We start from the raw sequence: 16,333 nt of genomic DNA, 5'->3' as shown, positions 1-16,333 counted from the left end.
AAATAACTTATTTATGTTCTATACTAGAATTTAGATAAACCAAATTAATAAAAATATTCTTGCAAGATTACGAAAATATCTCATAATTGTCACAAATACAAATTAGCAGCTTCGAGATAGACATGGCTTGCTAGTTATTATTATTATTATTATTGTAGAAGAGTGAGACAAGAGGATACATAAATTATCTCCTTGACAACCTCTCACACAACCTATGGATGAGATCATCCAGGAATTGGAAATACAGCCTCATTCGCTCCCTATCAAAAGACAATACCGCAACAACCAGAGCCACTCCCAATCCATAATATAGCCCTACTGCCACAGCCCACCATGTATCGTCCTCCACTTGACCCTCCACCTCCTCTGGTGGCTGTAATGCAGGTGCACTTGTCCCACAGCTGATATTTAAGGGAGCCCCACACAGGCCGGCATAGCCCACCTAGGAGAGGCCGCCAAATGTGTCCAGATGTCTAGCCTGCCAGACAAAGTTATTGTAGGACAGGTCTAAATAGCCCAGCATGTCGAGGTTTCCCAGGCTATCTGTGATGGGCTCAGTTAATAAACTGTGGGAAAGGTCTAGCGATTCCAAATCTTGAATATCCCCTATGAAACCAGGCATTTCTCCTGTTAAATTATTCCTTGATATATTCATTGATATCAAAGCCTTGAGGACTCCCAGCTCCTCTGGAATCTTGCCTGTCAATTGGTTATCCGATAAATCAATAAGAGTAAAGATGGATAGGATTTTTTGATACTGCATTTGCTGGCCTTTGTTAAACAAATCTATGTCATTCTCAAAGAATAAATGGGCGAAATAGTAATTGTATCCTATTAGATAGGCATGGTTGCTTTGATTTATCATTGTCTGCAACCCAGAGAAGTTGGTAGGAAGTTCGCCAGTTAAACTGTTTTTTGAAATATCGAGGATCTGAAGATTTTGCAGCTGCAGTATCTCTGAGGGTATATAATACGCAACTGTTGAAGGTCTTTGATCCAGTTAGGGATATACCCTTCAATCCTATTGTTTCCCAGATCTAGAATTTTTAAACTTTTGCAGTACCTGAGAGAGGAGGGAAGGGATCCCCTGAGCTTGTTGTCATTCATGTGGAGGATTCCCAAGGAGGTGATATTTCCTATGTCTTGAGGAATTTGTCCATCAAAATCGTTGTTTGTAATTTTCAGAACTCCCAGACTGGAGCAATTTGCCAGACTTGAAGGGAGGCTCCCTGACAGCTTGTTGCTGGACAGATCCAGGATTTCTATGTATGGGCTGCAGATGGAAGATGAGAAAGCTCCTCTGAGATTGTTCCCAGATAAAATCAAGGTCATTAAATTGAGGCCTACGAATGGTAGAATGGAACCGTTGAAGAAATTGTCTGAAAGATCTAGATATTCTAATGCTGACGGAAGAAGGGGAAGAGCGCCCTGTAAATTGTTCGAGTGAAGGTCAATATTGTAATCACCCAAAAAGCTTCCTACCCCGCTTGGCAAACAAGTAGCCAGGAAGATGGTCTTCCAGATGATTGCCTGAAAGATTTAATCGTGTAAGGCTGGGAAGCTCCCATAGCCACGAAGGAACGTCCCCGGTGAGATTGTTGTATGATAAATCCATGTGCTAGAGAACAAACTGCTGACAAATAAATGCTGGAATTACCCGTGATATTACACCCAGACCACCCCAAAACCTGAAGCCAAAAGCTTGGATTCCAAACAGGGCTGAAATTCAAAGTCGATCAGCTTGTTGTTAGAAATGACAAGAAATTGCAACCCAGTGAGATTTTCAAAAAGTTCCAGTCCATCTCCTGTAAACATGTTGAATGACAGATCTAGATGCTCCAGCCAAGAAAGGCGCGCAAAGCTGGGCGGGGTGTTGCCATTGAGCTGATTTTACTGAGGTCTAAGTACTTCAAATCGGATAAATCTCCCAAATTGCTTGGAATGCCGCCACTGCATTGGTTCACACCCAAATCAAGAAAACTAAGAGATGACAATTGGGAAAACGAAATGGGTATTTGCCCACTGAAATTGTTGTACCCTAGAACAAGATGTTGCAGCTTCAACAGCCTTGCAATGCTCTCAAGTACCGAGCCTCCGAAATTATTCAAGGAGAGGTCCAGGTAGATCAAAGAAGACAAAGAAATATTCAAAGGAATCGTGCCCCAAAAGTGAAAGAAATAGAGGGAGGACAAATAACAAGAAACACAAACATGCCATTTTATATTGACCATGATAACATATCACAACTCACAAACTTTTGAGTGAGCTTCTGCTTTTCATCCAAACACCTTGACTGAGCTTCTGATTTTCGTCTTTAAAATTGTTTCTATAAAGACAATTTTAAACATAAGTTTTTTTTGTCTTTGTAGAGATAATTTCACTTTTGTCTCTTTGGGATTTAAAGACATATTGTCTCTCTAGAGACAATAGTTGAGATTAAAATCATAGTCTCTCAAGAGACAATATGTCTTTAGATCTCTACTATTGTCTCTAGAAGAAAATGTATTAAAAAAATAAACAATTTATTTTAAATACTTTTTGTGTAGTTTTCAATCAAAATGTATTAAAAAAATAAACAATTTCTTTTAAATATTTTTTTGTGTACGTTTCAACCTTCAATATTTCCAAATAGAAATACAAGATTCAATGTAATTATTTTCAATATTTAATTTCTTACAAAACATTGAATAAAATACCATAACAAACTTATTAACAAGAAATAACAAAATATTTTTTTTTATTTTGAATGTTTTGTATATTACATTATGATATGGTGTTTCTCTAGAGAATATTGGATGCAATAAACATGAAATGGTAGCAAAGTCTTCACAGCAGCAGAAGGTTACCACAAGGTTCTTTACTGGAGAAGGTAGCAGGGTCTTCACAAAAACGCATAGTTGCCTTATGGCTACAAGACAAATCTTTCAGTACTACTAACTCCATGAACAGTGGGCATGAGCATCCACATTTTTGATAAGTATAGATGAGCACAATATAATCGAACTTCACAGGACTGGATAGAGAAATTTTTAGGAGCTTATAATCCATTTTTAGTAGCATGGCTGATTGTGGAATTTTTAGCAGCTTACAATCCTGGAGGAGGCTTTGGCTCAGTATATGCACAATAGCCTTTGAGAAGACATCAATCTGAAGAAGAAGAAGAAGAAGAAAAAGAGTATCACAATAGCAATAAGAACCAAAAGGTTATGCAGCTGAAACCATGGAGTTAAGAAAGGCAAACTATTAGAAGATAAAGTATAGTTGATCCTAATGCAAAACCACCCACTTTCATGTTTGGGAAAGGCATCTCCTACTTCAGCATCAATTAAATCATTATCTCTCACATACTTCTTCTACAACCAATGTTACTTTCTTCAATTGGCACATTCTTTGTCTCAGGAAGGAGAAACAATACAAATATGGTCATGATTGAAACCCAAGAAACCACATTTTTTGATAAATATGGACAGGGGCATCGAGATTTTTGACAATTAAATTTCCACCTCGTATTGCTAAAGGAACCACTTGAGATAGTATTAAAACTACATGATAAAAAAAAAATTCTAAAAAGGTTCATTAAAAGGATAAAGCAACATAAAAGAAAGTAACCCCTTAAATGAAAGACCAAGAAAGTTATGCTAAACACAATTTCTCAAAAATAAAAAAGACTTACCTGAGTGGGAGACACATCCAAAGAAGTAGCAATGTTTCTTGTAAATTTTCTTTCCATGCTTACGATGTAGTTGGATAATTGAATATTTAGTAAATTGATAACAACAAGTAGAGGTCTAACACAGCTACAATGACCATCATTAGGCATTAATGGGTCCAACCCTTGACGAGCAACACATGATGGGCAATCTACACGCAACAATGAACAAATGAACTAAGTAACAAAATTTCGATTTCCTAGACCTGAAAAACACACCCACTTTTATGTTGAATATATCATTCTCAACTTCCCTGCTAATTTGAAACCATAAACAAAACACAGTGCATCAAAGAGAAAGCAACCTACAAAACATTAATCTCACATCTCACACTAGATTTCAAACAGAATTTATTGAGCATAAAATTTGCATTTTTTAAACTAATTTGACATAGCCATTTGCCACTAAGTTGTCATGTACCAACAATAACCCTACATTATTATAACTCTATAATTATAAATTCATCATGTAATTATATACATTGACAGTTCCATGAATATATGTATCTCATTGATTTTTTCAATGGCACATGTATACATCTAATTAATGCATAAATGTATTATGTATATTTAGTTACGTAAAGATCTATGTAGTCAACTTTAATCATAATCCGTGTCATGACTAATAAATAGTAAATTAACCGACTAATTGTTATGAATATTAACCAACACTATCGGGTGATAAGGCAATATGACTTCGACAAGAAGTCGCGACTCTAGGAAAAGACATGATTTCTCTCCCTCTTCCATCGCGATGTTCCCCCAACTTAAATAGGGTCGCGGGGGGGTTTGGAGACACACAGAGAATTTGGGAAGACATTACCCTATTTACGGAAGAAGAAACCATCACCTGAAGACAGCATCGGGCATCCACGTTTCCATCCTAGCACATACTAAGGAATGGGCGTCCTGCATTTAATTACTTTGAATTAAACTGAATCTAGTTGTGGGTACGCACTGGTACGTTTACTACTTCCCAACCAATGTATGGTCATAAGAGACGCCAACAGATAATAATATCTTCTAACTGGAGCACATCAATTGCTTATATGAAATGATAGATAATTTGTGGTTTATGTTCAAATTAATTATGTTCTGATTAAATTATATGATCTGATCATACAGAATTAATCCTGTTTAAATATACAACTGTTAAATATATTGTTGGGACAATGTCTATATAATCTGATTATGTACTCAAGTCTACTTCACTGATAAAGGTTATAGGAGTAGTACATTTGATTTATAAATCTAAATACCTTATAGAGATATTAGATATGAAGTTCATCTCTATCTTGGGGAGAGAACTGGAGAGAGTAATCAGTGGCTACGAGGGCCTGTCGTGTGGTCAGAGACCAGTGAAGCCAAGAAGCCAATTACAATCTCCCTGCCAATCTGCCCAAGACAAAGAGGAAGTCTTACTGTCTGAAGGTATTAAGAACTAAGTGGGCAGCATATGTGATCTACCTATCTAGCAAGGGGGTTAAGAGTAACCAGCCCTTGGATCTGGTAGACAACAGCTCTTCCTCCCCATTTAGTCCAAGATACTTTCCTCTGTCTACATGTTGATGTTATTACTTGACTCATAACATTTATATGTTGTAGGTATAGTGTGTGCACACTCTTATGATTGCAAGGTTATCCAGGATCAAAATTTCAGCTACAGGGCAAGGTATGAACTAGTTTACATTCAAATTTCCTTTAATGATAGTTCTTGTATGATAAATAAATCATGTCAGCCGTTAATTAAAGTGCAGTCAGTTTTTGATGAAGTTTAAAGTGTCCCTTAAAGTAGGTATTAAGAAACTATTCTGAATAGCATTATGATTAATAATCAGGTACTAAACTAGTAGGGTACATCACAAGTGGTACCAGAGCAGAATTCCCGCCAACTTGAAAATTATAGTTAATGTCAAGGGGACATCACATAAGTCCATTCATAAGTAATTAAATGTTTGAAATAGCCATATTTTTGGGCTTCAAGCACATGAAAAATAAAGTAAACATGCTATTCATCACAAAAGAAATGAACATAGACATGAATTCTTTCGCTTAAATGTTTGAAATAGCCATATTTTTGGGCTTCAAGCACATGAAAAATAAAGTAAACATGCTATTCATCACAAAAGAAATGAACATAGACATGAATTCTTTCGCAATAAGAAAAGGGAAGACAAGGTTAACACACACATTGAAAATTAGAGAACATATGCGTATAACACCCATGTTCACTAGCAAAAGTTTTGTATACTCTAAATAATTTGGAAATATAGAAAAAGGCAGTCATAATCACAGTCCTATTGAAACATGGAAGACATTTGTAATGGGAAAATTACTGAGATGGGCACCCATGAATAATTAGTTTTGATTGGTACAGCAGGATATTATGCAAGGCTTTTAAGTCTGAGAGAAATCAAATTAGAAGAGAAAAATGACATCGTTGAAAGGTTTAATGAAACCACTACCTTTAGGATTTCATTAGTTATTTTGAATATAATCAATTTGCTTTTTGAGAAGACAATCCATGGTACTATATGCTTGATAATTCTACTTGACTATAGCCATGATGACATGAAAGAACAAAGAAAAACTCAAGATAATTGCCAATAAAGCCTGTAGCAGTCGTGAAATAACAAAAATCAGTCATCAAGTCACAATCTTTCTACAATGAAGCAACAATCATAGTCATGGCTTAAGAAATTAGTGATACAGAGTTTTTCAGCTTAGTAAAAAGACAGATAATTTGCAAAGGAGATAGACATTCCCTGTCAAGATCATAAGGGGCCGATAATGATTATAAATTTAAGATACATTACACACAGCCAAATAGTCAAACATGAAGAGTAGAGCATCATAAAGATCTCAGACCACAATGAAGGGGTATAGGGAAAAAAAGAAGCTACGAGAGAAGAATCTTAAAGAACATCATTGCAGTCCTAGATAGAGATTCAGTCAAATCATCATTAACACAATAAAAGATTCATAATACAGTTCTGAAACCTATCAAAGTAGTGATTGCAAGGTGTAGACTAAAGAGTAGTTATATACCTATCTTAAAGGGAAGCTCAAAGTCAATTCAGGGATACATAAGATATTGTATAGGGCATATGCTATTAAGTGTTTATCTTAAAGCAACCCTTCCAAAGCATCTACAACAATCATGAGCAGTCCTAAGTCAGGGTAAGGAAATGATAGAGCACAAGACTTCTCTTTATAAAATGGGCTTAAAAGAAAGCATTAAGGATGGATGGTTACAATCATAAAGTAGTCAAAGGATCACAACAAATTATCTTTTAAAAGACTCAAAAAAATTTTGACAGTCATGTGCCAACACTAAGGGTATATAGGACAACTATAAGAGCAATAAAGAAGGATAGAGGAAGCAAATGTTGAAATAACAGCACAAGAAGCTGCTGCAAAAGTGACATCCGCCTCAAATGAGTATCACATTTCAAAGTATAGTCCCTGAAGATCTTCATCACAATCATCAAATAGATACAAAGGAGGAGATGATTGTCATAAAGGTAGTCATAAGAGCTTTTGAGAAGGTCTTTTAATAGTGACGAAAGATGGCTACAGTCCATATATCTAATATAGGTGATATTTGGTAAAAGATGTCAATAATGTCCTCTAGAAAAATAGTGATGAATTACAATCCATATAGATATTCAATATAGGTCAATCACCAAAAGGCCAAATCCTATATGATTGCAGCCTAAGAGATACAAGGACAGAGGTATGATGATCCAGTCTAATGAGTGGAAGCATAAAATTCATTACCATTAGAGATTTCATTTCACAAAAATAGGAGCATTGGTATCATCCAATGAAGGAGTAACAAAGAAGTCCTTAGATATAAATACAACCCTCATTACAAAGTAGAAATCACAAGGACCTTCAAGACAGTTATTAGCGAAAAATAGAACAAAGGCTTTATGATCAATATAAAGGGGTAGCTAATAGAGTACTATTGCCTTTCATAGGACAAGTATACACAGTCCATTGAACAACACACAGTGAGAAAACCTTTCCATCGAAGGTTATGAAAGAGATCAATAACAAGCTACAGTTTTAAAAGACAATCAATATTGCTGCAAGTTAAGGAAACCATACAGCCAACTGACATATCATACACCTTAGTCTACATCAATTTGAAAGGTTAAGAGGTTAAATCCTCGGTCTACAGTTTTGAAAGACAATCGGTTTGAAAGTAATCTATTTTTTTTAATTTCACTATTATCATTACACTACAAACATTAATTAATTGTCCGAGCATTACATTACCCCTAGTGTAGTACTGTGGTAAGATGTTTTCAAGGTGTTAGCTAATTTGGAGGGTTTGGGTGATGTCACAAAGGAAATCCATAATTCATGCAAGCTACTTTAAAACATATGTTTTTTATCACTAACTAGTCCAATCTTTCCATCATAAAAATGATATAAAATATTATTCTATGTGCTACCTAATTAATCCTAGGTAGTGTTTCATTTTATTAAAATGATACTAGAAGTACCAAAACCAACAACATAGACACCTGGTCTACCATTTCGTACTAACACCAAGAAAATAACCTAATATAATTGTTGAGGTAGAATAACTTGAAATACATGGATTCAAAGTAAATTAGCTAAAGAGGAGGAGTAATTGACTTGATATCACAGAAAATGGGAAAATTAAAATCATCACATAGCCATGAAACAAACAAAGCAACTAATTTAAACCCCATTCAATCAAATAAAATTATCACGTTAGGAGTAGTGGTCTCAAAAATCTTGGCCTCTAGCTGATCTTCAATAATCTTGTATATGGTATATCGAGTCACTGCTATTGAAGGAGGACAATGACATAGTCGAATATGTCTTTGCAGTTGACAAAACCTACTCTCTTCTCTAATGCTCACAGAAATCTGAAATATCAAGTAAAACCTACACATTTACCAAAAAACTTTGAGACACCAGGTTAATGAAGTAAAATATACAATGGCATGTACCAACATAGAATTGAAAAGAAGAAAAATCCAACACATTATTTGATATGCTTACCTTTTCTTTACTGTGTATTTGAAAAGCCAAAAAGTGGTATAGGGAAATGTTGAACAAATTAATTAATTAGTCTTAAGGTAGCATGTATGATAGTAGTTATCTACGCAGGTTTAATATGGTCATCAAATCACTCCCAGAGGTATAACTGTGTGATTGTGGGAATAAGAAGAAAGCACTATCAACTTCTAAAAAAATGAAAGATAACTCAAAGCCCAATTTTCACAAGAAAAGAAGCCTGAATTTTTTGAGACAAAAAACTGATTTTTCTAGAGAACAGGGAATGCAGCAAATTGACTTGCTTTCATGATCAAAATTGATAATTATTTAAGAAACAACCAACAACACATGTTCTTAAAGAAGAGATCGAGAGTAAATAAATTCACAAGTATTAAAGTTAAACAAATATGATGATATATATAAATTAGGTTTATAATAGCAATGAAAACTGAACAATGATAGGAAGCAAATATGTCTTTTGTTCATTTGTTTCTATCCATCCTCTTGCTTTGTGTCCTCTTTTTATGAGGCACTTTTCTAATTGTGGGTGTGGATAGTTCATCATATTGAAAATCCTCCTCAATATTGTTGTCTCCTACTTGTTGAAATTCAAGGATGGTTTCCTGCCGAGTTTCGGGATGACAATCGAATAATTGTGTGCAACAAACAATTCATCATGATCCTCTAACTCCTCTTCATGCTCACTACCTGTTGAGTTTGATTGTTGGGCTTCCTATACACAACACAATTTAACTTATTTAACTAACTTACTACCTCTAGTTAAATTATTGCCTCAGTTATATAATATTATAAAGAACTTACCTCGAATTCATGACCACTCACTAAAATCTCCCCTTGATCTATCAAATTTTGTTGTGGGCCTTGGGAAACATGTAATAAAGAATATTTTAGGTCCTCCTCTGAAGCTTCCCTTTGAAATTGGTGAACCTACATAAACAAACATAACCAAATTTATAAGGTATAATGAATCATAAGATACAATTAACTCACAAGTTTGTCATGTCTTTTTATGACATAGAAAATAGAGTAGAAGAAAATATTCACTCACCAAACCACCATGAATGCTATTGTACCCACCAAATCCTAATTTATGGGATCCAATACTTGACACCCTAGCTTGGGTTGCTTTTGTTGTATCTCGAAGGCGTCTTTTAGATTCTCCTCGTGTAGATGGCCTATAGTTTGGATTATTGTGTGCTTTCCTCTTAAATTTGGCATCTTTCATAAATTCATCCCATGTCACTTGGTCTGTAATCCAAGCTAGACATGGAAATCTCAAGTCTTTTGTCAACTTCGACCTTAAATTGTCTTGTTTAGAGTGCATGTATTTTCGTGCAATATCAAGAATAATATCCTTATTAAAACCAAGATTTCCAAATGTTGTTATGACATCTTTAAAGAGTTCCTCTTTCTTAGAATTGGATTGCTTCCTCCAATCGATTTGAATGGTATTTCCAGATATTTGTTTTGCATGATGAAAAAATAAAGTGAAAGAATTTTAACCCCACTTCATCCTTCAAGACATTTCCTTCTGAGGTGAGCAAGATTGCAACTTCTTGCATTCCTTTTGTAGTCACTAAGGATATTGTTTTAGTCTTAAGGGTCGAGGTAGATGTTGCTATAGGTGTATCAATCACTTTGTCATTTGTTTCCTATATTTATAGTGAGATTGTGAAATTGTCAGAAACCCAACCAAAATATGAAACTATTTCTAAGCAGCTAGTAGTATGAAGATTATCCAAGACAATCTTGGATACATCACTAATCAAGTTGCAGTAGTCAACAAGAATGAAGGTCAGACAATAAAGAGACAGATTGTTTAACAATATCCATAGTTCTAATTTTGTTTGTTTTGATTGGGATTGGTGCGCAAGAATTCATAGTTTCGATTATGTTCATTCCATCTTTGTGATTGATACCTAGGAAGAAGTATCTAGAGGATGTTAATGCACATGTGACAAAGACAATTCATCTTAAGTTGTAGTGACCAAGGTATCTACAATGGTACAAATGATGAGGACAACCTTTGAGTAAAGGTTAATGACCAATCATAATAAAGTTTTAGTCATAGTGTTTAAGGAAAATAAAACACAATAAAAATCATTAATTGTAAAATTATGAAAATGAAAATCTATAATTAATTTTACCTCTTCACCTGAGGTAGGCTTTGCACTCTCCAACAATGCCCTTTACCATAACTGAATTTGTACTTATTTCTTGTCTGATTGGAACATTTTTAGGAGTATCTGGTAGGATTCTTTGTATTTTTTATTGTGAATCTATGAGACTCCTCAAGGAAACTTGTTCGACTATTGGTGGGAGAATTCTGACTGAACCCGCATTAGGAACATTAGTTTTTGTTGGATTATTCCTTGAATTATCATATAAGGCACAAATATAAATATTAGGATGGTATAATAGGTGAAAATAACGTAATCAAACGCACACAAACATATGATTGAATCTTACCTCTGGCATAACAGTAGATGCATTAGAGGGCATAGTTGGATCCTTCATGCCAAAAGGATTCATGCTCGATGGAGTTACTTTCGAGATGGCCTACATTTCACAAGCACAAAGTAGCATAATATTATAGGGAACATAAGATAATTTATCATATAAAAGACAAATTTCAAGATTACCTCATGCACCATCATAGTAATTTGTTGCCCTTGTCCATTTTTTAATATATCAATCAAAGCATTTAAGATCAGAGGATCCCCTATAGAAGAATTGGTAGCATTCATGGGCACATTCTTAAAACAACACAAAATGACATAAAAATAAGAAAATATTGACTAGAGAACATATGCATATAGCACCCATGGCCACTAGCAAAAGTTTTGTATACTCTAAAAAATTTGAAAATACAAAAAAAGACAATGACTATGAAAGGACTGTGGATAGTCCAAAATCATTGTCTCAATGCTTCATGATCAACCATCATAATGGATCAAGGTAGACAATCATCTATACTGCCTATGGTTTGATCATACAGAGTACACATAAAAGGAAATTAAAGATAGTGAGAAGGTCAAGAACAACGTATATAGCAGTCATAAGGAATTCTTGTTTTATTTTATCAGTACCAAGAAATGCTAATGTCTTAGATTTAAACTGTATAGCTCCCCTGTTTACAGAGAAATAGACACATTATGGAAGCATAAGTGCAAGACAAAGCTACAGTAGTCACAGCCTTTGAACAATAAAAGTTAAAGTGCATGGCAGTCATAGCTAGATATGCAAGACACATAAATAATACAACCTTATGAAGCATTAAAATAAATCTTGTAAGCAAAGGTACCATATCCCCTCCTGAACAAATGAATGGTAACATAAGAAAGAAAACTTTAAGAGTTCGGATAAGTGAAAAATAGTGATGTTGTAGCCATAAGGAAATATGATAGTCATAAAGCCATAGTGGGTCATGTTAATATATAATCACAAAAAGTTTTTTGGAAAACCCGTGATAGTGAACTTGTCATTAGCAAAGAGTGTCTCATTCAGATAAGGAGAAGACTACCTTCATTAAATCCAAGACAGTGGTATGAAATAAGATAGTATTCATAGAGATCAGACTAAGAAACATATAAGTCATAGTGTAGCAATCAAAGACATAGAGATCAGACTAGTGTTGTTGCATTAGTATCAGGTTTGAAAAGTAATAAAAGCATGAGTTGACATTGATTTATAGTTACAATAAGCATGTATGCAACCCTGAAGACACTTAGAACACCACATGCATCAAGGACTCACAGTGAAAAAGAAAAAGAGGAGAGCATTATCATAGTCAATAAAAGATGCATATGAATTCACAAAAATCTCAAAAGAGTAGTCAGTAATGACATGACAATATTTGCATCAGAGGAGCGGTCCTATCATGTTAGAGGAACACCATGAGACAACTAAGAAACTTAATAGATAGAGATTCAAATAAAATAATAGATCACTTAAATCATCACAAAATATTTTCACTTCCAGCCAATATTGAAAATACACAAAAGAAACAGTGAACATCGTGTCAATAACAAGCCATTAGTCTCACTTCTTTTTTCAGTCAAAGGGTGACAGGATAAAGTCATCTCCAAAGCATTAATAGAAAAGAAAAATACAAAGGAAATCACAGTCCTATGTTGGCATTTGCATGAAGATTGCATTAATGATTTGTTATATTGTCATTGACGTCAATTAACCGGTAATGATGTTGTTGTAATGTTGTTTTATAACCAGTAGGAAGAGCTAGTGAAAGAAAACTGTAAACGGTAGGTTAGTTTGTGGAGTGAACCGGAATTCCTAAGTACTGGAGAGTTGAACTGATAAACCCTGCCTGTTGTTTTTGATAAACCCTAACTGATTAAGTTTGGCAAAGTGGTTATATTGGTTTATGATCTGATGATGAGTGGTAATGATTATGACACGTATGTATATTGTATGAAGAGAATTTCAAAGTGATTTTGGTGCATTGAGGTAATGGCTTTTTGTCTTGCGAATGAGCAAGGATACTGCATGTAATGCAAAGCACGTGATGAGTTACTAAGTTTGATGAAGTGGTGATCAAGAAGCAGTCGAGAATTTCTTAAATGATGTGTAGAGATTGTTATGTAATCCAACGGTCATAATTGAACTGACTTATTTGTAATCTCTATGAGAATTAGGTTTTTGTTGTGTTACCGACCTAATTGATTTGTTTTTAAGGTCGATGATTTGTTTAGTGGGAGTGTGTTGGTAAAGTTGAATTGAGTGTGTGGTTGCTGAACCGGATGATGTATCTGCAATTTGAGTAAAGGTAGATAGGAGCATGAAAAGGATTTGAAAAAGCAAGTGAAGTGTTATTCAAACAGATCAGCAAAATCCTATTGTTTTCTAACAATTACAACAGTTAAATTCCCTAACGGGGCAAGCTCTAACAAGCTTGGTGTTATTCAAATCCTCTAACAAGGGGATCCATTAGCTTAGATTCTAAATCCTTTATAAAGGTTACTCCTGACAGGGTATTGCTTCTAACAAGACATTATAGTCAATCCCTTAAACGGGTGGTTCCTAACAGGAACAGTTCTTAATAGGACTTTTTGTAAAAGCTTTAATAGGCTTGGCTCCTAACAAGGCAAACCTCAGAAGAGTTTTGATAGTTATTTTGTGAGTCCCATCTCACCGTGGTTTTTCCCATTTGGGCTTCCATGTCAAAAATATTGTGTCAAGTGGTGAATGTTTTTGTGGTTATGTTTTATTATGGTTGATTTGCTTAACTACTTATTCCACTTTGATAAGTCATGATAACCGACAATAATATGATATGAAGTTTTACTTACATCAGTAAAAGCATTTGGATATTTGTAAGTTGCATGTTGATTATTGTTATTTGTTTTAACAGTCAACCAGTTTAGTTTGACAGTTTTTATCTTGACAAAGATATTGCATTGATAGTTCCAAGTTTACTTTAAGAGATTGATTTTGAGATTGAAGAAGTTTTATCATTTTTTCTATCTACTGATTCACCCCCCTCCCTCTTAGGAGTTGACCGGATCCTTTTTCTTTCATCATAACATCAATTGGTATCAGAGCATCTAAGGTCCTCTAAGGTCTAATTCTAACAGCTTGAGGTAAAGATCTTGTAAGACCATGATGAAGAAGGAAGGTTCAAAGTTTAATAGAGAGAACTATAGGATATGGAGTGATAGAATGAAAATTTATATCAAGAATCTTGGAAATCAATACTGGGAACATGTTAATACTCAATATTTTGCACCTACTGGGATTATGACTGATGAGCAGAAGAAAGAGAAACAAGAAAAAAATCAAGCATTGGAGGCTATTATTAGTTCTTTATCTGATGCTGAATATATTGATGTTCATGGTCTGGAGATTGCACATGAGGTATGGAAGAAACTTGAAGAGATTTATAGTAGTAATGAACATGTGAAGATTGCCAAGGAAGAGAGTCTAAGAGGGAAGTTTGATGACATGCAGATGGCTCAAGGTGAGAATATCTAATAGTATGGTCAGAGGATAAAAGAGATAGTTGGTGAGATCAAGAGTGTTGGTGGTAAAATGGATGATGTCACAGTACTTAGTAAGGTATTAAGAACCTTGCTACTGGTCTATGCTATCTGAGTTGCAACCATTCAGGAGTTGAAATCTATTGACAAAACCAAGGTAACCCTTGACTCCATCATTGGTAAGATTACTGCTTTTGAATTAAATGGTTATGATGCTAGTATTCAGAAATCTGAATCAACATTTAGAGCTTCTATTTCTAACCCATGTATGAGAAAAAGTAGAGATGTCAGTCACAGTTATGAATCTAGATCCATCAGAGAAGTTGATGATGAAGACAGTTTAGTTGAACTTGAAGCATTGGTGGCCCAGCAGTTTCCCAGAGGAACCGGAAAATATAGAGGTAAATTACCTTTGAAATATTTTGCATGCAACAAGATTGGACACATAGCTGCTAACTGTCCTAATGGTGATAATGAGCACAAGTGAGATAAGTTCAAGAAGTACAAGGGAAAAGGAAAGAGAGATTGTCTTATTGTAATTGATGGTGATGCTAATGAAGACATTGTGTTTGTATCTATTAAAGAAGAATCATCTGATCAGAAAGCTTTAGTTTCACGAATGGATAATTCTGATGATTGAATCATTGATAGTGGTTGTTCACATCACATGACTGATGACCGGAGCAAATTTGTTTCTTTGAAGGAATTTTATGGTGGAGTGGTAAGATTTGGTAATGACTCACCCTACATTGTTAAAGGTAAGGGAACTATTTTTCTTAATGGAAAGAGAAGTATAGATGATGTCTACTAGGTTGAAGGTCTAAAGCACAATCTATTAAGTGTTTCCCAACTCAATGATAGAGGATATCCATTGGAGTTTAAAAATGGCATGTGTAAAATCTATGGGAGCAAAGGTGAATTGATTGCAACTACTAAGCAGAATAAAGGTAACCTATTTCACCTAATTCCTAAAGTCGGCAACTGCTTAATTGCTAAAGTAGATGAAAGTTGGCTTTGGCATAGGAGATTTTTTCATTTGAATTTTGATAACATTGTTAAAGTAAGTAAGTCAAACACAGTGAGAGGTTTGCCTCAATTGGACAAACTGGTCAATGTTCTATGTAGGGAATGTCAGTTGGGGAAGATGACATCCTCAACTTTCAAGAGCAAGTCTTTTTTAGCATAGCATCTATTAGATTTGGTTCATATAGACTTGTGGACCAATAAGGACTAAAAGTATTCAAGGTGATAGATATCTCATGATCTTCACTGATGATTACTCAAGGATGATGTGGGTCACATTCTTGAAGGATAAAATAAAGTCATTTGATAATTTTGAGGAATCTAGGGCATTAGCTGAAAAGGAGAGTAGAAAGAAGATAAAGTGCCTGAGGATAGATCAAGGCGGTGAATTCACTTCTCAAGAATTCACTAGATATTGTGAAGAGATTCATATCAAATGGAAGCTTTCTGCACCAAGGACACCACAACAGAATAGTATTGCAGAGAGAAACAACCAATCAGTTGTTGAAGCTGGTAGGACGATGTTGATAAAAGGAGGTGTAGT

General features: G+C 34.8%; 1 protein-coding gene across 1 annotated transcript; it reads right to left on the bottom strand.

The window, feature by feature from the left end:
- Positions 1–184: 184 nt before the first annotated feature.
- On the bottom strand, positions 185–3,730 carry LOC131057024 (receptor-like protein 42). The gene is made up of 5 exons (XM_059218989.1): positions 3,674–3,730; positions 1,497–1,688; positions 1,064–1,428; positions 483–908; positions 185–401 (listed from the first exon to the last, which is right to left on the bottom strand). The coding sequence occupies exons 1-5, from the start codon at positions 3,728–3,730 to the stop codon at positions 185–187; spliced, it is 1,257 nt and encodes a 418-aa protein (XP_059074972.1).
- Positions 3,731–16,333: the final 12,603 nt, after the last annotated feature.

The sequence above is a fragment of the Cryptomeria japonica genome, chromosome 4 (genome assembly GCF_030272615.1).
Source record: "Cryptomeria japonica chromosome 4, Sugi_1.0, whole genome shotgun sequence".
NCBI classification, from domain to species: domain Eukaryota; kingdom Viridiplantae; phylum Streptophyta; class Pinopsida; order Cupressales; family Cupressaceae; genus Cryptomeria; species Cryptomeria japonica.
This window is presented reverse-complemented; position numbering and strand designations above follow the sequence as displayed.

Bases quoted from the DNA above. Each gene is read 5' to 3' on its own strand.
- LOC131057024 (XM_059218989.1), bottom strand. From the start codon at position 3,730: ATGGAAAGAAAATTTACAAGAAACATTGCTACTTCTTTGGATGTGTCT. The intron at 909-1,063 runs GTACTGCAAAAG...TTCAAAAAACAG, and splicing joins TCCCTTCCCTCCTCTCTCAG to TTTAACTGGCGAACTTCCTA. The intron at 402-482 runs GCAGGCTAGACA...CTTAAATATCAG, and splicing joins TCCTACAATAACTTTGTCTG to CTGTGGGACAAGTGCACCTG.